Consider the following 26,158-nt stretch of genomic DNA (forward strand, 5'->3'; position numbering starts at 1 on the left):
TGCAGTGGGGACACACACCTTTAATCCTGACACTTGGGAGGCAGAGGCTGGCAGATGTCTGAGTTTGACGTCACCCTGGTTTGCAGAGTTCCCAGCCAGCACTTGTTGTTCTTTGTTTACTAGCTCGGCCTAATAACGTTTATTATCAGGCCTGTACTTATGATTATGGCAGTATAACTCGCTCGCAATCAATCAAGACACAGACACCTATTTGTTTGTTTTTTGTTTTTCTGGGTTTTTTTGTTTTTTGTTTTTTGTTGTTGTTGTTTTTGTTTTTGATACAGGGTTTCTCTGTTTAGCCTTGGCTGTCCTGGACGCACTCTGTAGACCAGGCTGGCCTCGAACTCACAGCAATCCGCCTGCCTCTGCCTCCCGAGTGCTGGCGTGCACCACCACGCCTGGCAACACCTGTTATATTTTTAAAATAGTCTTAGTTAACCTGGGGCAGGGCAGATAGCAATCCTCTAAACTACTTCCCATAGTAGTAGATCCACCTGCCTCTGCCTCCCAAGTGCTGGGATTAAAGGCATGTGCCACCATCGCCTGGTGATTTTTTTTTTTAAATTTAAGATGTGTGTGTGTGTGTGTGTGTGTGTGTGTGTGTGTGTTGTGTGAATGTATTCCTGAGGGTGCCCAAGGGGCCAGAGAGAGCATCGGATCTCCTGAAATTACAAGCAATTGTAAGCCTCCCCTGTGGGTTCTGGGAACTGAACTCAGGTCCTCTGGGAGAGCAGCAAGCACTTGGGCTCCGAGCTCTCTCTAGCCCCTTTTGGTTAACATTTAACTAAGCAGGTTTGAGCAACTTGAGAACTCCTTGGTGCAATGTTAGGCTCTGAGGTGTACGGGGTTTTGTGTGTTTTGTTTTGTGGGTGTAGGTTAGAGACAGTAGGGCAACTCAGTAGTTTAACTCAGTACTCCTGCCTCCTGCCCCCTCCCTTCTGCCCCCTGCTCCCTCCCCCCTGCCCCCTCCTCCTCCTGCCCCCTGCCTTCTGCCCCCTGCCTCCTGCTTCTGCCTCCTGCCCTTTGCCTCTTGCCCCCTGCCTCCCCAGTACAAGGGCAAACCACCACTCTAACAGAGTTTGAAAATTCAGGGCTTCCTCTTGGGGAAGTTTCCTTGTCTACCAATTCCCTAACTCTTTGGCTATCCCAATACTTCCATACATTTATTTTACCTTGTGAAATGGCAATAGCTTGGCCCATTTTTTAAAAACAGACAAATGCCAGGTAGTGGTGGCGCACGCTTTTAATCACAGCACTCAGGAGGCAGAGGCAGGCGGATTTCAGTGAGTTCAAAGCCAGCCTGGTCTATAAAGCGAGTCCAGGACAGCCAAGGCTACATAGAGAGGCCCTGTCTCAAAAAACCAAACAAACAAACAAACAAACACACCAGACAAATATTTATTTTATTGGTATTGTGTTTCTATTAATTTTGGAAGGAGTTCTTTTCTTTTTAATGAACTATGGATTCAAAGCTGTGGAACGTGTCTCAGTTTATTCAGGCTCAGACTTTAGGTCCATTGATAAGATTGGATCAAGTTGAGCAAAGCGGTGCATTCTTGTAATCTCAGCATTCAGGAAGCCAAGGTGGGAGGATTGCTCTCAGTTTGAGGCTAGCTTGTACCACATTCTGGGTTCTGTACTAGCCTGGGCTGCATATGGGCCCTTTGTCTCAAAAGAATAAAATTTAGCCAGGCATAATGACACATTTACTTCCAGCGCTCCGAGAGGGGCCAAGGCAGTTGGAGCTTTGTGAGTTTGAAGCCAACTGATCTACGTAGTGAGTTCTAGACCAGTCAGGGCTAGAAAGATAGACAAAGTCTCAAAAACAAACAAAAGCCCCCTGGCAATTATTGTGTATACCTGCCAGACCAGCACTAAGGAGGTTGGGGCAAGAAAATCAGGAGTTAGACAACAAGGAATCAAGGTCATCTATAGACATAGACAGTTGGAGGCCAGCCTGGGCCATGTGAGACTTTGTGTCAAAAAAACCCCAAAAAATACGAAAAAACAAACAAAAAAAAAACTTTAGCCAGGCATGGTGGTGCATGCATTTAATCCCAGCACTCCGGAGGCAAAGGCAAGCGGATCTCTGTGAGTTGGAGGCCACCCTGGTCTACAAAGTGAGTTCAGGACAGCCAGGGCTACACAAAGAAACCCTGTCTTGAAAAACAAAAAACAAAAGACAAAACAAAAATTTTAAAAGCCATAGATGGAAAGCTAGGTGTGGTGGTACACACCTTTAATCCCAGCACTCAGCACTGGGGTGGCAGAGGCAGGTGGATCTCTGTGAGATGAAGGCCAGCCTGGTCTACAGATTGAGTTCTAGGAAAAAGTGTGGTGGCACACACTTTTAATTCCAGCACTGGGAAGGCAAAGGTAGGCAGATGATCTCTGCGAGTTTGAGGTCAGCCTGGTCTACATAGTAAGTTCCAGGTCAGCTAAGGCTATACAGTTCAGCCTTGTCTTAGGAGAGAAAAAGGAAGATAAAATGACATTAGTGGAGTTGTGCAGTCCTGCAACCCTGGCTTTTGAGAGACAGAGGTGAGGACCAGATGTTCGAGGTCATCCTCAGCTGCAATTTCAAAGCCGAGCCAGGAAGTGGTGGCACACTCCTTGAATCCCAGCACTAGGGAGGCAGAGGCGGGTGGATCGCTGTGAGTTTGAGGACAGCCTGGTCTACAAAGCAAGTCCAGGACAGCCAGGGTTACACAGAGAAACCCTGTCTTGAAAAACCAAAAACAAACAAAAGCAAAAATCCAAACAATTTTGAGGCCAGTCAGAGCTACTTGAGACCCTGTTTCAAATAAGAGAAAAAGAGAATTACATCCTTTACATTATTATTATTATTTTTTTTAATATTCTATAGCCTTAAAGCAGTGTATAGTTGAGATTTATTTCTTCTCACAAGTAAGGGCTGGCTTTTCGCACTCTACAAAGCTGAAGATGACTTTGAATTTCTGATCCTCCTACCTCTGCTTTTTTCTCTTTTTACATATACATTTATATACAATCAACTACCTACATCAAGAAGAACCACGAAACAATCAGGAATTATATAAATGTTACATTCATAGTGTTTTGGCTATTTTTATTTGGCAGCCTTGAAGAAAACATCTATCCTATCTTGGTGCATCTAAAATTCTGAATGTAAATCAATATCTATCATATCTTAAGGGCTGCATTTATGGGTATGGTTCAGTTCCCAACACCCCCTTGGCAACTCACAGAGGTCTATAGCTGCAGTTGGAAGGGCTTGACTTCTTCCTCCTGGCCCCTGTAGGCCTGGAGCATGAGAGTGGTTCACGGGCAGAGTGCAGGCAGAGCACTCACATACATAGTAACAAAAACCAAGAAAAAAGTAACGTTGGCGGTGGTGTGACAGGTCTTTAATCCCCGCACTTGGGAGGCAGAGGCAGGCGGATCAATGTGAGTTCGAGGCCTGCCTGGTCTACAAAGTGAGTCCAGGGCAGCCAAGGCTACACAGAGAAACCCTGTCTCGGGGAAAAAAAAAAGAAAAAAGAAAAAGGAAAAAAGGAAAGAAAGGAAAAAAAGTAACAAAACCAAACAAACAAAATCTTTAAAAGAGGGTGCACATAGCCTGTAGCATTTTACATGTCTTAGCACTATAGAGAGTGTATCATCTACTTAACATAGGATTTTTGTAAGGCATATGCCTATAGAGTTGAAAGGCATTAAAAGTAAACAAAGGAGCCAGCTGTGGTGGCACAGGCCTTTAATCCTGGCACTGAGGAGGCAGCAACAGGCTGATCTCTGTGAGTTCGAGGCCAGCCTGGTCTACAAAGTGAGTCCGGGACAGCCAAGGCTACGCAGAGAAACCCTGTCTCAAAAAAATCAAAAAAAGAAAAAAAAAAAGGAAAAGAAAAACCACTACCAACAACAACAAAAAGTTGAAAAGTAACCAAAGAACTTTGCCAGAAAGTAGTTCATAGTGGAATCTGGTCTAGAAGAGCTGGGGAGGTCAAATTGCAAAACAGGACAGGGGAGGCAGTCAGAGCACAGTAGAGGTGGGGAGATAGCAGGATTTGCGTGTGATGGCGTCACTATGTAGTCCGTCGCCTACATGTATGTCTGTGCACCACCTGCATGCAGTGTCCAAGGAGACCAGAAGAGGGTAATGGGTCCCTTAAGGAGTGGAATTACAGATGCTTGTTAGCAGCTACATGTATGTTAGGAATCAAACGTGGGTCCTGTGGGAGAGTAACCAATGCTGCCCCATCTCTCCAACCCCAAAGACCTGATGTTAAAACTCCTTCCAACGCTGTGGTTTTTATTAACACCAATCTCTAAGGGAAAATGTTCTCTGATGCCCAGACATTTATTTCATAGTGTAAAGTTACTGCTAATGTTGGGAACATAGTCCAGTGTGCATACCACAGGTATCTCAAAAGCCTAAGTTTCAGGTAGGCACGGTAGCCCTTGCCTGCCAGCACTTAGCACACAGAGACAGGAGAATCATGCACTCATGGCTACATGATGAGTTCAAGGCTGGCCTGGGCTACATGAGACCCTGTCTCAACAAAACAAACCATCCTAAACTTAACTGACAGGATTATAGTAATTTTTAACACTGACCAACTCCTGTTTAATTACAGATTATCTTTAGATGGTGGAAGATTTCTCTGAGAAGTGAGTACCGGTCAGCAAAACCTGGAGAGACGAAAGAAACCCATGAAGACTTCTTGGAAAACTCTCATCTTCAAGGTGAGATAGCCACACTCCAGCACACGTGGCAGAGCCGCGTCACGCACTTCATCCTTGTGCAATTATGTTTTTAGAAATAATAGGACAAGCTGGGCGTGGCAGCACACACCTGTAATCCTAGCACTCAGGGAGGCAGAGGCGGGTGGATCTCTGTGAGTCTACAGGGTGAGTCCAGGATAGCCAAAGCTACACAGAGAAACCTTGTCTGGAGAAAACAAACAAAAACGAGTGTATCCTGCTCCTGCAGAGTTCAGTCCCTCTCACCCATGGGAGGAGGGGCCATGGAATCCAGTGACCAGTGACTTCTCCTGACCTCTGTGGGCAGTAGCATACACTACATCTGCATATATATAATTAAAAATAAAATAAACCTTTATATTTGTTTTTGGTTCTCTCTCTCTCTCTCTCTCTCTCTCTCTCTCTCTCTCTCTTTCTCTCTCTTGGTTTTTTGAGACAAGGTTTCTCTGTGTAGCCTTGGCTGTCCTGGACTCACTTTGTAGACCAGGCTGGCCTTGAACTCACAGCAATCTGCCTGTCTCTGCCTCCTGAGTGCTGGGATTAAATATGTGCCCACCACTGCCTGGCTGTTTTTGTTTTTTCAAGACAGGATTTCTCTGTGTAGCCTTGTCTATCCTGGAATTACTTTGTAGACCAGGCTGGCCTCAAACTCATAGAGGCCCGCCTGCCTCTGCCTCCCTGAGGATTACAGGTGTGCACCACTATGCCAGGCTAATAAATCTTTTAAAATTGAAAAGCTTTTTTTAAGATAGGGTCTCATGCATTCAAGTGTTGCATCATTTTCTGGGGAGGTGTGAACAAATGTTATTAACAATAACAGACCAAAGATGTTATTCCGCACAAGTAGAGTGGGTGTACTGGGGTTAGTCATGGGCATATGGGTGACTCAAATGTAGCTGTGTCACTGAAAAGCCCAGCCGTGAGTGACTGATGACTCACAAAGGCTGTGTGCCTATACAACTTGCAGGCAGGCCCAATAAATAGTCACTGCTGCTCATCTCCACCCTCCCCTCTCAGAGGACCCTGCAGAAAGGCGTCTCTATGTGTGTGTGTGTGTGAGAGAGAGACAGAGAGAGAGCGCACGTGCTCATGGCTATACCTAGCAGGCCTTGGGTGTCATTGAGCCAGCTGGAGCCTCACTGCTGCCACTAGCCAGCTTTGTGACCACAGTGACAGCTCAGCCCCTTTGTGAGTCAGGTTTCTTGTACTGGGCTGGGGAGAATCATGGTTGCTTTATTTGATCATCTTGAGCCTTCCTTGACTTGCTAGACATTATATATAATCAGCTCTTAATTATTGTTTGCTGTATTGTTAAGCAGACGGTGTTTGACTGGACTTATTTTTCTGTCTCCTTTTGGTCTTCTCCCTACAAGATTTCCTCATGCAGAGTTCTTGGCAGAAGATCTGAGCAAGTCACTCTTGCTGCCTGGGCCTCTCAGCAGTACTTAGCAAGGAGGTCGTGTTTTCTGTCCTTTGACCTTGTTCCTTTCCCTTCCTGGCTCCTGACTCTTCAGATCAGAATGATGGGATTAGGAATTCAAACCTGTGCCTTTCCAGTGCCTGCTTGTAATTATGCCTTGGGGGATCTGGGCCAGTCTCTTCCTTCTTTCCTTCCTTCCTTTTTTTTTTTTTTTTTTTAGATTTCTCAAGACAGGGTTTCTGTGTGCAGCCATGGGTGTCCTATACCCACTTTGCTTTTTGTTTTTTGAAAGGTTTATTATGCAGTGTTCTGCCTGCATTTACACTTGCACACCAGAAGAGGGCACTAGAGCTCATTACAGATGGTTGTGAGCCACCATGTGGTTGCTGAAAGTTGGACTCAGGACCTCTCGAAGAGCAACTGGTGCTCTTAACCTCTGAGCCATCTCTCCAGGCCCCTAGACCCACTTTGTAGACCAGGCTGTCCTCGAACTCACAGAGGTCCACCTGCCTCTGTCTCCCGAGTGCTGGGATTATAGGCATACGCCACTGCGCCCGCCCTATCAGGAGCTTTCTGAAAGGCAGCTCTTTCAGCTCTTTCAAGCCCTTAGATGATGACACAGACACAGTCCCAACCTCAACCTCAAGAGACCCTGTTTCAAAAATAAACAAACACAAAAGGGACATTTTTCTGGGATGTCTCCCCTGGCTTGCCCATTATTCAGTCTGTGCTGACACTGCCTTATTAGCTCCCTTGAACCACTAGACAGAAAATCACAGCCTTTCTCTGGAATACCGACGCCTCCCACACATTCATCGTCAAAGGAGATGCTGTGCACCTAGCTGCTTGTTTCTTGTGTACTTTATTATGGTAGGAGCTTTGCTTTGCTGATGTGTCTTTGGCACCACTTGGAACAATGGCTAGCCCTCAGCTCAGTAAGCAAACTATCTGATGGATTATTGACGAGAATTTTTCCTTCCTTTTTTTTTTTTTTTTTTTCTGTATGTAGAGTCAGCTGTCCTGAACCTTGCTATGTAGATCATGTTGGTCTTGAACTCTTAGAGGTTTACCTACCTCTGGCTCCTAAATCCTTGGATTAAATGTATTTGTGAATATTCCTGGATTATTTTTTTTTTTTTTTTTTGGTTTTTCGGGACAGAGTTTCTCTGTGTAGCCTTGGCTATCTTGGACTTACTTTGTAGTAACTCAGGCTGGCCTCGAACTCACAGAGATCCACCTGCCTCTGCCTCCCAAGTGCTGGGATTAAAAGTGTGTACTACTACGCCCAGCTTGGTTTTTGGTTTTTCAAGACAGAGTTTCTCTGTGTAGTCCTGGCTGTCCTGGACTCCCTTTATAGCCCAGGCCGGCCTCAAACTCAGAGATCCACCTGTCTCTGCCTCCCAAGTCCTGGGATTAAAGAGATATGCACCACCACCCAGCCATTGTTTTATTTTAAAAATTATTTTATTTTTAATTATATGTGTGTGTCCATGTGTGGTTTTGTGAATGTATGAGTAAAAGTTCCACCAAAGTTCAGAATAGCCCTCAGATTCCCCTGGTACTACAGTTATAGATGGTTGGGTGTGAGCTATCTGTGAAACCTTTTGGAATACACTAGTTTGAGCCGGGCATTGGTGGCACAAGCCTTTAATCCCAGCACTTGGGAGGCAGAGGCAGGCGGATCGAAGTTTGAGACTGGCCTGGTCTAAAAACAAAAAACAAAGAAAACAAAAACAAAAACAAACAAACAAAAAAAGAATGCAGATAGTGCAGGGCATAGTGGTGCAAGCTTTTAACCCCAGTACTCAGGGAGGCAGAGGCAAGTGGATCACTGTGAGTTCAAGACCAGCCTGGTCTACAAAGCTAATCCAGGACAGCCAAGGCTACACAGAGAAACCCTGTCTCAAAAAACCAAAACCAAATAAACAAAGAATGCAGATAGTGGCCCAGGGGCAGTGGCACATATCTGTAATCCCAGCATGTGAGAGGCAGAGGCAGGAGGCTTTCTGTGAGTTCCAAGCTAGCCTGGTCTACAAATTGAGTCCAGGACAGCCAAGGCTACCCAGAAAAACCCTGTCTGGAAAAACCAAAAGAAACAAAGAAACAAACAAAAAAACAAAAGACAAAAAGTAGGAATGAGAAGAATCAGAGTACCTGGGCAAACATGCCTAGTATCCAGAGAAGTGACAGAAAGGAGAAAGGGGAGGGGGAGCAAGTTTCTGAACATGAGGAGGCTTAGCAATGTTTTCATAAGCAAGCAATTGCTTTGAAGGAGAGGCCTCTGGGTACGTATTGTCTCAGTAAGGGACAGTGTTCCTCCCATGTCCTTGGCATGTTCTCAGCTTTGAGGGCTGGTGTCTTCTGGACTGGTGATTGACAGGCTTAGTTGGATTAACTCTTAAGAGAGGGGACAATAGTGTGTAATGGTCTAGTCATTGGGCAAATTAGAACTCAGACTATGTTCTTTTGCCTGGAGGAGGAAATGGCTTTTCCTTAGTGGGCCTCAACAAATTCCTGAGATATCTTATGGTAAATATTGGAGGGTGGTTCAAGTGGCCTCTGGCCTCCAACCCTGCTGTTGTGTGTTTGTTTAGATACCTAACTTTGGGCACGTGGAGGAGTGTAATTCCTGTGGCTGCCAGAGTCCAGGTTTTGACCCTAAAAACTCCAGTTACACGGAAGGAGAAATTTCAGGCTATCTCAGTGGTCCCTGTCTGAACAGATGTTTCCATGTTTTTGACCTTAAAAAAAAAAAAAGTATTTGTGTTTGTGTGTGTGTGCTCCAATGTGTGTGTGCACACATGCCAAGATGCACATGTGGAGGTCAGAGGTCACCGTGGAGGAGTTGCTTGTCACCTTCTCTGCTGTGGGGTCCTGAGGAGAGAACTCAGGTTGTCACCCTTGATGTTAAGCACCTTTACCCACTGAGCCATTCAGCACGTTCATCTTGCTTCTTTATTCAAAGGACTGAGATAAGAGCTACCACAGATTTGCAAAAGTAGTAAGGAAGCTTGGCTTAAAGGCAAAGTAAGTGGCTGGGAGATGTACAGCAGTTACAGGCACTTCCTGCTCTTCCAGAGGACTTTGGTACCCAGCACCCATGTTGGGTAGTTTCCAACCACTTTAACTTCAGCTCCATAGGATCCTACACCCTCTTCTGGCCTCTGCAGATCCTCCCATGCCTGGCATGCTCACACATCCACACCAAGGCAATAATAGTTATCAGAAGCGTGGGGCTGAAGAAATGGTTCAGCACCCACAAGGTGGCCCACAGCCATCCTTAATTCCAGTTTCAGGGGATCAGGCCTTCCTTCTGGGTTCTGTGGGTAGGTATGTAGCTTATATGTATATGTGCATGTAAATAAAACCTTAAAAAGAAATCAGAAGCCCACTGTCAAAATTGATACTGAAGGTACTCAAGGGCCCAGTTGATGATGATGATGGTAACGATGATGACAGTTTTGGTTTTGCGAGACACGGTTTCTCCTTGTAGCCCTGGCTGTACTGAAACTTGCCTTGTAGACCAGGCTGGGTTCAAACTCAGAGAGATCTGCCTGCCTCTGCTTCCTGAGTGCTGGGATTACAGCTGTACATCACCTCACCTGGCAAGGGCCCCAATTATTTTGGGGTCTCCTCTTATGAGGTCAAAAGAACCAACAGTTTGATTAGTATTGGTTTTTACAGACTAGGTCATGTGATCACTTCTCTACTGAGAATGTCCTTTCCCTGATGTCTGTCGTTTGAATTATGTGCATTTTATAACTTTAATTTTGCATAGGCATAAGGTGATAAATAATGAATTCTCCCTGCAAGTTTACTGGAAGACACAGTTTTGCATCATGGGTCAGGCATCTAAAATCAGCTCAGTCCAGATTGGCCCTTCTATCCTGGGATCAGCATGTATGGGCATACTGTGGACCACAGACTGTTGATTTGGTTGTCAAAAGCAGCAACTATATTGTTCAGAGGGGAGTACATGCAGCTAGATGTAGGCAGGGCCAGGATGCCAGGTACATTGTTTGGAGAGGGCTGAGTGTGTAGTTGAGGAGACGGAATGGGGTATTAGAATAGGACAGGTAGCATGGGGGTCATGCCTCTAATCTCAGCACTTGGAAGGCCAAGGCAGCAGATCTCCATGCCTTTTGTTTTGCTTTGTTTTTGTTTCTTCTAGACAGGGTTTCTCTGTATAGCCTTGGCTGTCCTAGACTCACTTTGTAGACCAAGCTGGCCTCAAACTCACAGCAATCCACCTGCCTCTGCCTCCGGAGTACTGGGATTAAAGGCGTGCGCCACCACACCTGGCTGATCTCTGTGACTTTGTGGCTAGCCTGCTCTACATAGTGAGTTCTAAGATAGCCAGGGCTACAAAGAGACCCTGTCACAAAAAACCGAAGTGAAATGAAACAAAAACACATTTCCACTCCTTGATTATTCAGGGAGCTGAGGACTGAGAAGACTTTTTTTTTCTTCCTCCTGAGGGTTTCTCTGTGTAGCCTTGGCTGTCTTGGACTCACTTTGTAGACCAGGCTGGCCTCGAACTCACAGCAATCTGCCTGCCTCTGTCTTTCAGAGTGCTGGGATTACAGGCATGTTCCCTGGCTGGGATCTTATTTTTTTATTTTTAAAAAATTTTATTACACTTTGTGTGTGTGTGTGTGTGTGTGTGTGTGTGTGTGTGTGTGCGCGCGCATGCATGTGGTGTGTGTGTGTGTATGTGTGTAACACACATCATCATCACAGCACAAATCTGGAGGTCAAAGGACAGTTTGTAGCAACTGGCTCCCTCTTTTCATCAGGTGGCTCTCAGGGACTGAACCAGCAATCGCTCTTTCTGCTTCACCATCTTGCTGGCATCTGGTCTAAGCCCCCATCCTCCAGATACTACTTACAATCTGAGTGATTTGTCTGCTCCTCACTCTCTTGAGCTACCTCACTACTCTTGCTACTTTCTGCTGTTTCTTGATTTCTCGTATTTATACCTTATCTAAATTTTTTATTTTATGTGCATTGTTGTGAGGGTGTCAGATCTCCTGGAACTGGAATTAGAGACAGGTGTGAGCTGTCATGTAGGCCTGGGAGTTGAACCCAGGCCCTCTGGAAGAGCAGCCAGTGCTCTTAACTATAGAGCCATCTTTCCGGCCCCTTTCTTAATTTCTCCACTCTCCCGCTTTGCTCCATCTCTTCCCGTCTCCCCTGCTTCTCTAGCCCTGGCCAGGTCTTTCAGTTCTGGACTCCTTCAGATGGCTCTGGGTCTTTTCCTTTCTACCACAATATACACCTTCCCATAATGCCACAGTTTCTTTACTGCCACCCCACCCCACCCCCCACCCCACCCCACTACAACCAGCCCACCTGATTTTTGCTTCTACATCAAATCTGTTTATGTCCACTAGTCTATTTTGAGAGCTACTGTCTCCCTTGCAAGTAACTAAAATGACCGAAACTACAAGGCAGAGCTGGGCATGGTGGCCCACGCCTTTCATCCGGCACTAAGAAGGCAGGCATAAGCAAGTGGATCTTAGTGAATTTGAAACCAGTCTTATCTACATAGGTAGTTGCGGGACAGCCAAGGTGACATAAAGAGATCCTGTCTCAAACCCAAGGCCCATTTAAAAAATAAAAATAAAACATACAAAGCAAAGCTATAATGGTTTTCATGAAATATTCATCTGTTAATGTTTTTATCTTCATCCTCTAATTGGCTTAATTATGTAAAGATGAGGTGAAAGAAGGTGGAGAGGAATGAATTTTAATAAGAAAAGGTAAAATAATAGGAGTCAACTGAATTCAGGGTACTGTGTTTCCGATCACTTGGGGTGGGAGGGGAGTGTACAAAGACCTTGCTGCCTATCATAGAGGCAGACCAGGAGTTGAATCCTGAAAGTGCCTATTCATAAAGCCCTCAGGCTGGAGAGCCCCAGTGGTATCTGCCTCCTCAGTCCTTTCCTCATTAGCATTTTTATAGGGAAGAACCAAGAAATCAATTCAGGGTCCAGGCTTATCCCTCTGGCCAGGTGGCTTTTGTCTGTGAAGTCCCCTCCCCCTTATCTTTCTGTCACTCTCCGCATAGCTGGGGAGTTTGTGGAGACTGAAACTAGAGTTTTGTACTTCTTCTTTAAAATTATTTCTTTAAGATGTACTTCTTACTTTTTATTTTTTAAACAAAGTCTATGTAGCCTTGGCTGATCTGGAGTTTGCTTTTGTAGACCAAGCTGGCCTCAAGCTTATAAAGCTCCACCTGCCTCTGCCTCCGCTTCCCACTATAAAGGAATGTGCCACCACAAGCAGGTAAATATTTATTTTTATTATTTACATGTCTGCCCGTGTGACAAAGGCTACAGGTGTGTGAATGACAGAGGAGATCAGAAGAGGCCACTGGATTCCTAGGGGCTGGAGTTACAGCCTCTTATGGGCTGGCTGATAATGGCACCAGGAACCGAACTCAGGTCCTCTGGAAGAGCAGCAAATTCTCTTCACTGCTGCACCATCTTTTCAGCCTTCATTTCTTCTCTAACATTGTTTTTACACACACACACACACTAAATAAACAAACAAATAAATAAATAGGTGACACACACCTTTAATCTCAGGACTTAGGAGGCAGAGGCAAACAGATCTCTGTGAGTTCAAGGCCAGCCTGGTTTATAAAGCGAGTCCAGGACAGCCAGGACTACAAGAGAAACCTTATCTCGGAAAACCAAAAATAAATAAATTAATTAATTAAAATAAAATAATTTTATGGTGTGTTTGTGTGTGTGTGTGTGTGTGTGTGTGTGTGTGTGTGTGTGTGTGTGTGTGTGTCTAGCAGGGAAGGGTGTGTAGACCTAAGGCCTCTGAATCTTGCATACCTTCACAATCCTTTCTGTTGTCAAGGAGAATTCCAGGAACGAAGGTGTTTGTAAGGAAACTGATGGACTGATTAGAACTGCAGCGGTGTGGAGAGGTTGGAAGGTTGCAGGGCTGGGCCAGCTACCTCATTTTGGACTACCTTTTGTCCCATGAGCTATTCCTATAGCCTGTGACTAACAGACAAAACTCGCCTGGAATCTATCAACTAGCAGGCCTAGCTTCCACCAGCCCAGAAGCTAAGAATGTCATCAGATGGCATCTAAAGCCTACACAGAATTTCCCCCAATCTGGCTAGAATCCTCTCTGATGTACTTCCCAATGTTTTTTCCTTGTTTTGTTTTTTGAGACAGGGTTTCTGTGTGTGACAGAGCCCTGGCTGTCCTGGACTCACTTTTTTTGTTTGTTTGTTTGTTTTTGTTTTTCAAGACAGGGTTGAATTTGGGATAACCTAACACTGTCACTAGATATGGCTCCCAAGCAAACTATCTCTTATGCCCTTTAAGATGAGAGCTGTGGGGCTGGAGAGATGGCTCAGAGGTTAAGAGCAGTGACTGTTCTTCCACAGGCCCTGAGTTCAATTTCCAGCAACCACATGATGGCTCAAAACCATCTATATATGAGATCTGATGCCTTCTTCTGGCATGCAGGCAGAATACTGAATAAGTTAAAAAGAGAGAGAGAGAGAGAGAGAGAGAGAGAGAGAGAGAGAGAGAGAGCGAGCTGTGCTGTTTGTGTTGATAATGGGTAGCATGGGAAAGATTAACTCAGGGCTTAAAAAAAAAAAAATAACTAGCAACCTATCTGTGCAGCTTCCTTCTTAGAGGGAAATGTGCCCTTATACAGTAACATAGACCATCTTCTTGTCCCTGTCACAGGCAGCTGCACAGGGGAGGAGCTGTGGAGGGCGGTAAAATCAGTGTTTCAGACCGGCCAGAGTTTGGTGATGCTGAGATCCAGAGGGTGAGAAATTACTTGTTAGATGAGAAGCCCTCAAAGCTTCTAATGTAGGCAAGGGCAACATTTGTTTTGTTTTGGTTTTTGGTTTTTAATTTCTTATTTATTTATTTATTTTATTTTATTTTTGTTTGTTTGTTTGTTTGTTTTTGAGACAAGGTCTCTCTGTGTAGCCCTGGCTGTCTTGGACTCTCTTTGTAGACCAAGCTGGCCTCCAGCCCACAGAGATTTGCCTGCCTCTGCCTCCCAAGTGCTGAGATTAAAGGGGTGTGCCTCTACTCCCGGCTAAGGACAGTATTTGTATGACAGGAAAAAACTTTTAAAAACTCTGTCTCCTTGCCTAAGCGAGTCTAGGACATCTAAAGCTACACAGGGAAACCCTATCTCAAAAACCCAAACCAAAACAAAAAAGATTTGCTTTCATTAAAAGACACAAATATTCCCCAGTGCCTCATAATGGGACTCCAGATCAGCCTGGGGCATGGGAAAATTTCCTCCCTTGTCAGAGTTACTGTCAAGCGTGGGCTACCAATAATCCCCAGTGAGGAAGTACTTGAAGGCAAAGGTTCTAGCATTCTTTTTTTTTTTTTTTTTTTTCCTGTTTCTTTTTTCATAGAATGGATTTTTTTTTTTTTTTTTTTTTTTTTTTTTTTTTTTTTTTCTTCCCCGAGACAGGGTTTCTCTGTGTAGTCTTGGCTGTCCTGGACTCACTTTTTGTAGCCCAGGCTGGCCTCGAACTCACAAAGATCCGCCTGCTTCTGCCTCCTGAGTGCCAGGATCACAGCTGTGCCCCACCACACCCAGCCCAGCATTGAGGTTTTTGTTTTGTTTGTTTTGTTTTGTTTTGTTTTTCCAGACAGGATTTCTCTGTGTAGCCTTGGTTGGTCTGGACTCTCTTTGTAGACCAGGCTAGCCTCAAACTCACAGATATCTGCCTGCCTCTGCCTCCAGAGTTCTGGGATTAAAGGTGTGTGACACCACGCCTGGCTCAGCCTTGAGTTCTTGATAATTCTGCATTTACCTTGCCTGAGTTATTTTTCTATTGCTGTGAAGAGACACCACAACCAAGGCAATTTATAGAAAAAAACATTTAATTGGGTACTTGATTACAGTTTCAAGAGTCCGCGACCATGATGGCAGCAGGCAGGTAGGCATGGTGCTACAGTATTAGCTGAGAACTTATATTTGACTCAGAAGTTGAAAGCAGGGAAATAGCCTAGGCCCAGTGGAGGCCTGGGTTTTTCAAACCTTAAAGTTCCATTAACTGGGGATGAAACATTCAGATTTATGAGCCTATAGGGGTCACTCTCATTCAAGCCACCACAGACCTCCCTGTCCCAAGGACTAGAATTACAGGCCTGTGCTTTCATGGTTAGGTCTTTATTTTTCCTTTTGAGATGGCCTAGCTGTGTGTCTGAGATAGACTGAGATGGCCTAGCTGTGTGTCTGAGATAGATTGAGATGGCCTAGCTGTGTGTCTGAGATAGATTGAGATGGCCTAGCTGTGTGGCTGAGATAGATTGAGATGGCCTAGCTGTGTGGCTGAGATAGATTGAGATGGCCTAGCTGTGTGGCTGAGATAGATTGAGATGGCCTAGCTGTGTGGCTGAAATTGAGATGGCCTAGCTGTGTGGCTGAGATAGATTGAGGTGGCCTAGCTGTGTGGCTGAAATTGAGATGGCCTAGCTGTGTGTCTGAGATAGATTGAGGTGGCCTAGCTGTGTGGCTGAGATTGAGATAACCTAGCTGTGTGGCTGAGATAGACTTGGAATTTCCTATTTAGCACCCAGGCTGGCCTAGAACTCATGGCCTCTGACTTTTTTAGTTCTAGAGTTGCAGGTGTGAGCCACTCAGACCCAGCCCTTTGTTCTCTTTAATGTTGAATTCTCTGCCTAGAGAGGTTCCTGTCACTATTTTTTTTTCCAACATACAACCTATGTGGAAATGAGGGGCCAAACTTCAACAAAATATACGCTTTGCTTCTCCATGTGACAACAGGCTTGGGGAAAAGATGGCTCTGAAAATAATCATGGGTTGGCATAGGCAGAAGGATTTGTTGGTCTGCCAGTCTTACAATAAAGCTTGGTTGCCTGCCCAAGCTCCTTGTTTCTCAGGACGTTGACAGTGGCAATAGCCAAAGTTGGATCCGATAATAGTAAAAGGCAGAAGTGCCTTGCGTAGAGTTCTCAAGGAAGAGGCTTTGGGGGAGCCAGCCAGTCAGCTAACACTGGCTCTAGCTTCTACATAGTTGCAAGCCCTTTTTTTATTTCTCATCCTGAATGTTTGCAATCTCTTGCTTAAACATTGTATGTATGTATGTATGCATGCGCGCTGGCTGGCTGGCTTTATGTGTCAACCTGGCACAAGCTAGAGTCATCACAGAGAAAGGAGCCTCAGTTGAGGAAATGCCTCCATGAGATCCAGCTGTAAGGCATTTTCTCAATTAGTCATCAATGAGAGAGGGCCCAGGCCATGGTGGGTGGCGCCATCCCTGGGTTGGTGGTCCTGGGTTCTGTAAGAAAGCAAGTTGAGCAAGCCAGGGGAAGCTAGCCAGTACGCAGCACCCCTCCATGGCCTCTGCATTAGCTCCTGCCTCCAGGTTCCAGCTCTGCCTGAGTTCCTGTCCTGACTCCTTTCAGTGATGGATTATGATCTGGAAATGTAAGCCGAATAAACCCTTTCCTCCCCAATTTGCTTATTTGGTCCCTTACTAAGACAGTATTGGACAGTATGTATGTGTGTATGGATGTGTGTGTGTATGGATGTGTGTGTGTGTGTGTGTGTGTATGGATGTGTGTGTGTGTGTGTATGGATGTATGTTATGTGTATGTGTACATGTGTGTGCCTGTGCCACAGCAGCATGCATGTGGGAGTCAGAGGATACCTCTCAGAAGTTAGTTCTCTCTATTTCTACACCATATGGGCCCTGGGGATTACACTGAAGCTGCTGGGTTTGGCAACTTTACCTCTCAACCCATCTCACAGGCCCTTCTTTTTTATTTTTCTTTTTTGAGACATGGTCTCAAAATGTATTTCTGGCTTGCCTGAACTCACTGTGTAGACCAGGCTGGCTTTGATTTTTTTTGCTTTGGTTTGGTTTGGTTTGTTTTTTTGAGACAGGGTTTCTCTGTGTAGCCTTGGCTGTCCTGGACTCACTTTGTAGGCCAGGCTAGCCTCGCCTCTGCCGAATTAAAGGAGTGCGCCACCACGCCTGGCCTTCAGGCTGGCTTTGAACTCATAAAGGTCTACCCACCTCTCCTCCTGAGTACTGGGATTGTAAACACCCAGCCAAGCTCTTGTCCTTTGAACCGCAAAGTCCAGGTTTCGGGATGTAGCTATTGGAGGCCTTCACATTTTATACATGTCCTCCCTGGTACAGCCAGGGGTCTGGCCATGCTCTTTCTCTTACTGGGTGGGCAACGGACCCTCCCTCATCTGTTTCTGGTTGATTCTTTGTTGGCTGTTAGCCTGATTGAGCATCACCCGTCATGCCAACCTCAAGATGGTGCTGGTCCAGCCATGGGGGTGGGGGGAACTGCTAGCCAATAATTAGACCACATTCTCATTGTTTCACACATTCATGACCGACAATCCTTTTTGCTGGGACAGAGAGCCAACCCTGTCAACAGGATAACAAACAAATGCCTCCAAAAGCCCTTTCCTTAGTGCCACAGCAGCTTGAAAGAATAGGAATGCCAGGTCTGTGATATGTCGCAGAGCTAGTTTCTTTTTCTTTCTTTCTTTCTTTCTTTTTTTTTTTTGTGGTCTTTTGAGACAGGGTTTCTTTATGGTATCTTGGCTGTCTTGGACTCACTTTGTAGACTCCCTGTGATCCACCTGCCTCTGCCTCCAGAGTGCTGGGATTACAGGTGTGTGTGCCACCATGCCCCGCTCAAAACTTGTTTCTTACTGCTGATAGTTTTTGTGTTACTGAACATGGTACCTGTTGATTTGTGCTTTGGCTTCCAGTTCAAGTCGCCTTAATATTTGGAGCAAAAATATTAGACTATGTCTTCAACCTGTGTGAAGGTAAATTCGACTTCCTGGAGCGGCTTTCTGATACACTGCTGCTGAAGATCATCTACTTCTTGGACCTGGAAGATGTTGCCAGGCTTTCTCAGACATCAAGCAGGTTTGCAAAGGTAACGGGCCTTGCTGCTGTGTTGGCTGCACCAAAAGCCCTCCCACTGAGCTAACCCTGGGATCCATATTTTCATTTTCCTTATTTATTTAGATTTTTGTTATATTATCTATCTATCTATCTATTTATCTATCTATCATATGTGGGTATTTTGCCTGCATGTGTGTATGTGCACTGTGTGTATGCAGTGCCTCTGAGGGCCAGAAGAAGGCATCTATCTGATCTTCTGAAATTAAAATTACAGGGAGTTGTGATTCACCATGCCATGTGGGTGCTGGGAACCGAACCTAGATTCTGTGAAAGAGCAACCAGTGCTCTTAACTGCTGAGCCACCTCTCCAGGAAAGCTTCTTTCTATCTATCTATCTATCTATCTATCTATCTATCTATCTATCAAAATTAAGGATTTATGTTGTACATGTTAGCTTTGAACAGTTACAACTACTACTACTATCTTTTTTGTTTGTCTTTTTTCTTTTCTTTTTGGCTTTTCTTTTTCTTTTCCTTTCTTTCTTTCTCTCTTTTCTTCTTTCTTTTTCTGAGACAGGGTTTCTCTGTGTAGCCTTGGCTGTCCTGGACTCACTTTTTAGACCAGGCTGGCCTCGAACTTACATTGATCCACCTGCCTCTGCCTCCCTAGTGCTTCGACCTACCCTGAATTCCTAATCTTCCTGTTTCTGCTTCCCAAGACTGGGATTATAGGCCTGTGCCACCATGGCCAGTTTATTTTGCCGTTGAGACAATTGAGACAATCTCTTTCCATAGTCCAAGCTGGCCTTGAACTCATGGAAATCTGGGATTACAGACGTGAACCCCACACATGGTTTACTTGTGTTTAATCCACAGCCATTTGTTGAGTCCTGCCTCTGTGATAGCCACTGTCCTAGGCACACAAGCAACCAAGATGGCATTGTTCCCACCCTCAGGGAATATACTATCAGATATCAGAGAGCTAAGTAGATTCAGGTGACTACAGTATAATGTGGTAGAAACATGTATGTAAGGCACAAGGAGGGGTGCTGAGTGGCTTCCTGTGCCTGGCTTCTTACAAGTGGGTTACTCTAGATGGGTTTTGAATGTCCAGTAGGGGGCAGTCTAAGTCAAAGGACCTTCCAAGCTGAGGAGTAGAGGCCAAAGCAGTTTGGTGGCACTTCAAGGATGAGCTGAGGGTATTTTAGTGGTTAACAGTATGTACTGAGGGCTGGAGAGATGGCTCAGAAGTCAGGGGCACTGACTGCTCCTCCAGAAGTCCAGAGTTCAATTCCCAGCAACCACATGGTGGCTCACAATTATCCAGAATGTGATCTGATGCCCTCTTCTGGCCTGCAGGTGTACATGATTCATAATAATAAATCTTAAAAAAAAAAAAAAAGAGTAATGTACTGAGGTGGTGGCACACACCTTTATTCTCAGCACTCGGGAGGCAGAGGCAGGCGGATCACTGTGAGTTCGAGGCCAACCTGGCTTACAAAGCAGAGTCCAGGACAGCCAAGGCTACACAGAGAAACCTTGTCTCAAAAAAAAAAAAAAAAAAAAGAGCATGTACTGCCAGCTAGCTGGTGATGCATGCCTGTATCCCAGCTCTCAGGAGGCAGAGGGAGTTGAGTTTGAGACTATCCTGGTCTACATAGTGAGTTCTAGTCCAGCCAGGGCTACATAGTGAGGCCCTGTAGTAGACCTGAGTTCTGTTCTTAGCACCCATGTCAAGAGGCTCACAATTGCCGTAACTCTAGAGCAACTAACACCCTTTCCTGACCCCTTCAGGCACCTGAACACACAGACATACAGACATACACAGAAACACACACACACACACACACACACACACACACACCATACCACATCACACACAAATCACAATAAAAATAAGAGTATGTCAGCCAGACAGTGGTGGAGCACAACTTTAATCCCAGCACTTGGGAGACAGAAGCAAGCAGATATCTGTGAGTTCGAGGCCAGCCTGGTCTATATAGTGAGTTCCAGGACAGCCAGGGCTACACAGAGAAACCCTATCTCGAAAAACAACAATAACAAACCAACCAATCAAGTAAATAAAGAGTATGTCAGGGAGTAGCTGGCCCATATCTATTTCCATTTCTTCCAATATTTCCAGGTGGTTTGGGTGGACCCTGTGTTCCTATCTTCCCACCCAAAGCTGAGCAGAGTAACTCTGGCCGGCAGCAGTCTCAGCCCTTAGCAGCATGAACTCAGGAAACAACAGGAAATAGCACCAGCTTCCACCCATCAGGACAGGCCCCTGGTTTCCTGCCCCTTCACCCCTTCCTGCAGTCTTAAAGTCTCTGTAACTCACAGGCAAGCACATTAGAATGTGCCATTGTACCCCCAATTCAGCTCGCATCCATCTGAGTTGGAGTGTGTTGCTGGCAGCTGACTAACCTTGGCTGGCTCATCATTTTGCTGTGAAGTTGAGGAGGAAGGTCCACATAAAAGAACAGGTTTCCCCAGGTGATTCAAATCGCACCATTACCCAAAGAGGCAACATTTTCTTCCCACAATCCTATAGTATAAATGTCTTCATGACTAGAATTTATTTTCAGTAACACAATTTATTAGTATGCAGAATTAATTTTTATTCCGTTCTATTTACTATTTATGCTTGCCTATTTATTTAGAATGTGCCTTTGTGTTTTGCCTGCATGTAAATCTATATAAGAGTGTCGGATCCCCTGCAACTGGAGTTACAGACAATTGTAAGCTGCCCTGTGCTTACTGGGAATTGAACACAGATCCTCTGGAAGAACAGTCAGTGCTCTTAACCACTGAGCCATCTCTCCAGCCCCTCTATTTATTTTTGAGACCGGATCCCATTACAAATTAAGTTACTCACAATGTAACAGGCATGATGCTCTGCCTTAGAACCTGAGTGCTGGGCTCATAGGCATGTGCTATTATCACATATGGCTTTCAGTTTTTTGGACTTGATTTTTATTCTCTAAAAGTGAAGGACCAGAAGTAAGTACTGAGTAATTGCTGGTACAACTTTTAAAATATTTTATTATTACTTGGCAGGGGGTTGTTTTTGAGACAGGGTTTCTCTGTGTAGCTCTAGCTGTCCTGGAACCAGCTCTGTAGACAAGACTGGCCTCGAACTCACAGAGATCTGCTTGCCTCTGTCTCCAGAGTGCTGCAATTAAAGGTGTGTGCCACCAACTACCCGGCTTATTTTTCTATGCGGATTAATTAATTTGTTAATTTATTTTGAGATAAGGTCTTATTATGTAGCCTTGGCTAGCTTAGAACTCATAAAGATCTCCCTGCCTCTGCTTCCCAAGTGCTAGGATGAAAGGTGTGTGCCCACCATGCCCAGCCCAAGTATTCACACTCTAAAGAAGAAGCTGCAGTGACCAGAATCCACTGGTAGGGCCGAATGAAAGGGTCAGACAGAGCCCGGATTTGTTTTCTTGCATCCCTGCAAGGGCTTGGCAGGACCTGGCAGCATCTAGGGACGCTTGTCCTTACACGGGCATCCACCTCTCTTCACGTTCTCACATCCACTCTGTCTCTCCCACTCTCACTGTCCTGCCATTGTTGCAGCACAGCTTGAGCCTGCACTGCATGACATCCCCACTTGTAAAGTCAGGCTGTCCTTAGTGGTTGCTGTGTATGTGGACATGGGTGCAGGAGTCATATGACATATATGGAAAAAGACCTTCCGTCTTTATGTGGGTTCTAGGAATTGAACTTGGGTAGCCAAGCTTGCATGGCCAGTGCCTATTTGTTGGTTGGTTTTTTTTTTGTTTTTCCAGATAGGTTTTTCTCTGTGTAGCCTTGGCTGTTCTGGGCTCACTTTGTAGACCAGGCTGGCCTAGAACTCAGAGATCTGCCTGCCTCTGCCTCCCTGAGTGCTGGGATTACAGGCATGCACTTCCTCAGCCCTTTTAAAAATTTGTGAATTTCTAACCCTCAAAAGTTCTGGGATTGGCCGGGCATGGTGGTGCACACCTTTAATCCCAGCACTTGGGAGGCAGAGGCAGGCGGACCGCTGTGAGTTCCAGGCCAGCCTGGTCTACAAAGTGAGTCCAGGACAGCCAAGGCTACCTCTGTCTCAAAAACAGAAACAACAACAACAACAAAAAAGGTCCTGGGATTGCAGGCATATGCCATCATATCCATTTTATATAGTGCTGGGGATCGAACATAGGGCCTAATGGATAGGATAAGCACTCCACCCCCTGAGCCACAACCTCCCTTTTTTTTTTTTTCTTTTTTCTTTTTTGAGACAGAGTCATACTATACAGCTTTGGCTGGTCTAGTACATAGTATGTACAGAGGCTAAGCTCAAGCTCACAGAAATCGGTCTGCATCTTTCTCCATAGTGCTAGGATTAAAAATGTAACACCATGCCCACCTCAGATTTTTTGTTTTGTTTTGTTTTGGTTGTTTGTTTGTTTGAGACAGGGTCTCTCTGTGTAGCCTTGGCTGTCCTGGACTTGCTTTGTAGACCAGGCTGGCCTCAAACTCATAGAGATCCACCTGCCTCTGCCTCCCGAGTGCTGGGATTAAAGGCTTGCGCCACCACACCCGGCTGCTACCCCAGACTTTTAAAATTACCACTTAATTAATTATTATTTGTGTTGTTATGCCCAATTTTTGAAAGACTTTCCAAACAGACCACCCAAGAGCCAAGTCCAAATGCAATCACAAGGAAGTTTGAACCTGGGCCACACCTCCTATGCACTGACACAGCAGATGCAGGGAAATGGCCCTGAGTCTCAATTGAGAGGAGTCTTTATAGGTTTTAGACAAAGAAATGGGTTTTACAGTATATGACTGGATGACATTTGGGCAGAAAAGCGGCAAGCAGGAAGTTACAAGCCTTGGTGTTTCATGGTTGGATAATAGGTGTAGGGGCAAGTTGGCCTATAGAAAAGATTGGTTGAAGCAGTCATGGGGCGTTAGGAACTTTGGCCTGGCTTCTCCTAATTGGTTGTTGGTATGTGCCAGACCACCTGCCAGTCAGCTTGACCAGCTGAGAGTATATTTGGACTTTCCCCAGGTGAGCTGATTGTGTTGCTAGGGAGACGTTTTTCTGTTTAGACTACTTTGTAGTTCAGCCCTTGGCTAGGTTTAACATGAAATGGAGTTTCTTTTTCAAAATGGAGTTTGTCTGGTCCTTACAGTGTATGTGTATTCACACACACTTTTGTGCCATAACATTAGTGGCAAGCTCAGTGGACAACCTATGAAAATTGATCCTTTTCTTCTACTTGGTGGGTTCTGGAGAATCAAACTCAAGACAGCAGGCTTGGTAGTAAATGTCTTCACCTTCTGAGACATTGTTCCAGCCCCTTACACTTTTAAGTATTATGACTCCCCCCTCCCCCCATACACAATTTAAAAGATTTGTGCATGTGCATCCATGTTCACTAGGGGTTGAACCCAGGGCTTCATACATACTAAACATGCGTGTTGATGCCAGTTATGGTGGCTCACACCTGTCATTTCAGCCTTTGCAAGGCTAAAAAGCAAGAGGCCCCTATGAGCTGGAGGTCAGCCTAGTCTACAGAGTGAGCTTTGGGCCAGTTAGAGCTACATAGTAAGACCACCATGTGTCACATGTACTAGCATGGCCTACTTCCTGTCTCCCTTGACTTTTTTCTTTTAAGATTTATTTATTTGAGCTGGATATGGTGGTGCACACCTGTGATCCCAGCATTTAGGGCAGCAGAGGCAGGTGGATCTCTGTTGGGTTCGAGGCCAGCCTAGTCTACAAAGTGAGTCCTGGCCAACCGAGGCTACATAGAGGAGGATTGTCTAGAATGCTCCCCACCCCCACAAAAAAGGATTCATTTATTTATACAGTATTCTGCCCACATGTGTGCCTGCATGCCAGAAGAGGGCACCAGATCCCATTATAGATAGTTATAAGCCACCATGTGGTTGCTGGGAATTGAAGTCAGTACCTTTGGAAAAACAGACAGTGCTCTTAACCTCTGAACCATCTCTTCAACCCCTCCCCCTACTTTTATCCCTGTCAAACTGAAGACTCCTATTACTTAAGTTTGTATGTCTACCTAGGCAGAGTGCCTAGCCTAGGTCAGCTCTAAGGACATGAAGGTTTCTCAGTGACTACGAGGGCTTACCGCTCTTCTAGTTTGGGTCCCAGTATCCATGTCAGGTGGATCACAACTACTTCTAACTCCAGCTTCTAACACAATACTCTCTTCTGCCCTCTGAGGAACCTTCAAACAAGTAGCACAGACACACAAGCAGTGGTGGCACATACCTTAATCATAGCAGCAACTAAAGATCTGGTGGGCTCACCTGGCGGTGGTGGTACACACCTTTAATCCCAGCACTCAGGAGGCAGAGGCAGGTGGATCCCTGTGAGTTCGAGGCCCTGGTCTACAATGGGAGTCCAGGACAGCCAAGGCTACATAGAGAAACCCTGTTTTGAAAAACAAAACAAAAACAAACAAACAAACAAACAGAAGATCTAGTGGGCTCAATGGCTTTATTTTTCTGTATGAACAAACAAAGAAGTCTCAGAAGCTGGACTGACAGGAGAGCAACCCTGCAGGTGTCTTGTATGCTGGAAAGACAGACTTCTACACCTGTCAGATGGAGGGCCAGCCCTGAACCTAAGGGAGTTCACCAAGATATGCAGCCACATGGCTACTTGCCTGGGTGCTTGCTGACTGGTCCTAGGTTGAAGCAAGCTTTTATTCTGTCCTCTCCACCTCCCCAACTGCACCAGTAATGACCAAAAGAAACCTCCAATGCAGTTAGAGAAGAGAGGTCCAGACATGCAGGCTGGGATGTGACAGTGACCATGTTCCTTGTGGCTTAGAAATAACTAAGGTCGGGCTGGAGAGATGGCTCAGTGGTTAAGAGCACTGGCTGCTTTTCCAAAGGACCTGGGTTCAATTCCCAGCACCCTCATGGCACCTCACAACTGTCTGTAATTCCAGTTCTATACGATCTGACATCCTCCCCAAGAACATTAAATAAATAAATATACCAAGGCTGGGGGCACAGAAATAAGTAAGGTCACTAAGCTTGCTTGCACATGAGACCTGCCTTAGAAGCAAAACAAAATGGCAGGTTGTGGTGCCTCACATGGGGAGGAAGAGGCAGGAGGATCTCTGTGAGTTCTAAGACAGCCAGTGCTACGTAGTGAGACCCAGTCACAAACAAACAAACAAAAGCCAACAAAACAAAACACTCTCCACTGTCACATTTTAGCTGAGGATGCTGTTTTGTTTTGTTTTTTGTTTGTGTGTTTGTTTGTTTTAACCAAGACAGGGTTTCTTTGTGTAGCCTTGGCTGTCCTGGACTCAAACTCACAGTGATCCACCTGCCTCTGTCTCCCAAGCGCTGGGATTCAAGGCATGTGCTACCAAGCCCAGCTGGAGGCAGGAGCCATTTCTGAAGGCCAAACCTTCATGGCACCCAAAAATCACAAGGGGATTCCCAGACTGCAGGCTTTTGTTTGATAGCGACAGTGTGAGCTAGTGGATGGTGTGTGTGTCTTAACCCACCCCTGGCTCTTCCAACCTCCCCCCTGCAGCTGTGCAAGTCCGACTCGCTGTGGGAGCAGATAGTTCAGTCCGCCTGTGACACCATCACTCCTGACATGCGGGCCCTGGCGAAGGATGTGGGCTGGAGACAGGTGTTCTTCACCAACAAGATCCAGCTGCAGAGGCAGATCCGCAGGAAGAGGCAGAGGCAGGCAAAGCAGAAGGAGAAGCACACTTAGGGGACAGCTCTTCCCACCAGGTGGGCCACAGTGGTGCTCCTCTCCACAGTGGTGCTACTCTCCAGGTCCAACTCTTATTCTCTTCTCCAAACCACAGGTTTTGTTGTTACGTGATTCCAGGAATCACTTGGAAATCAGATTTTACACACTCATGCAAATTCACCCAGGGCCTTGCTTGAGCCATCTTCCCTGGTCCTCCTCAGGTGCTAAGGGCTGTGAGACAGGAGCATCTCAGGCTACCATCTTCCCAATCCCCTGCTGCACCCAGAGGAAAGAGGCACCTATTGTGTATGAACTAGCAATAAAGAGTAACTAGTAGGCTTGTGGTTTTTTAT

The 26,158-nt window shown here is 45.6% G+C and overlaps 1 protein-coding gene across 1 annotated transcript in view; it reads left to right on the forward strand.

The window, feature by feature from the left end:
- Fbxo36 (F-box protein 36) overlaps positions 1 to 26,158 on the forward strand; it is a 57,106-nt gene extending 30,948 nt beyond the window's left edge. The window contains exons 2-5 of the mRNA XM_051154223.1: positions 4,614 to 4,722; positions 17,933 to 18,105; positions 25,635 to 25,843; positions 26,027 to 26,158. Of these exons, the coding sequence (XP_051010180.1) occupies positions 4,614 to 4,722; positions 17,933 to 18,105; positions 25,635 to 25,823 (471 nt within the window). The 3' untranslated portion in view covers positions 25,824 to 25,843; positions 26,027 to 26,158. The remainder of the gene's footprint in view (positions 1 to 4,613; positions 4,723 to 17,932; positions 18,106 to 25,634; positions 25,844 to 26,026) is intronic.

The sequence above is a fragment of the Acomys russatus genome, chromosome 12 (genome assembly GCF_903995435.1).
Source record: "Acomys russatus chromosome 12, mAcoRus1.1, whole genome shotgun sequence".
Lineage (NCBI taxonomy): Eukaryota > Metazoa > Chordata > Mammalia > Rodentia > Muridae > Acomys > Acomys russatus.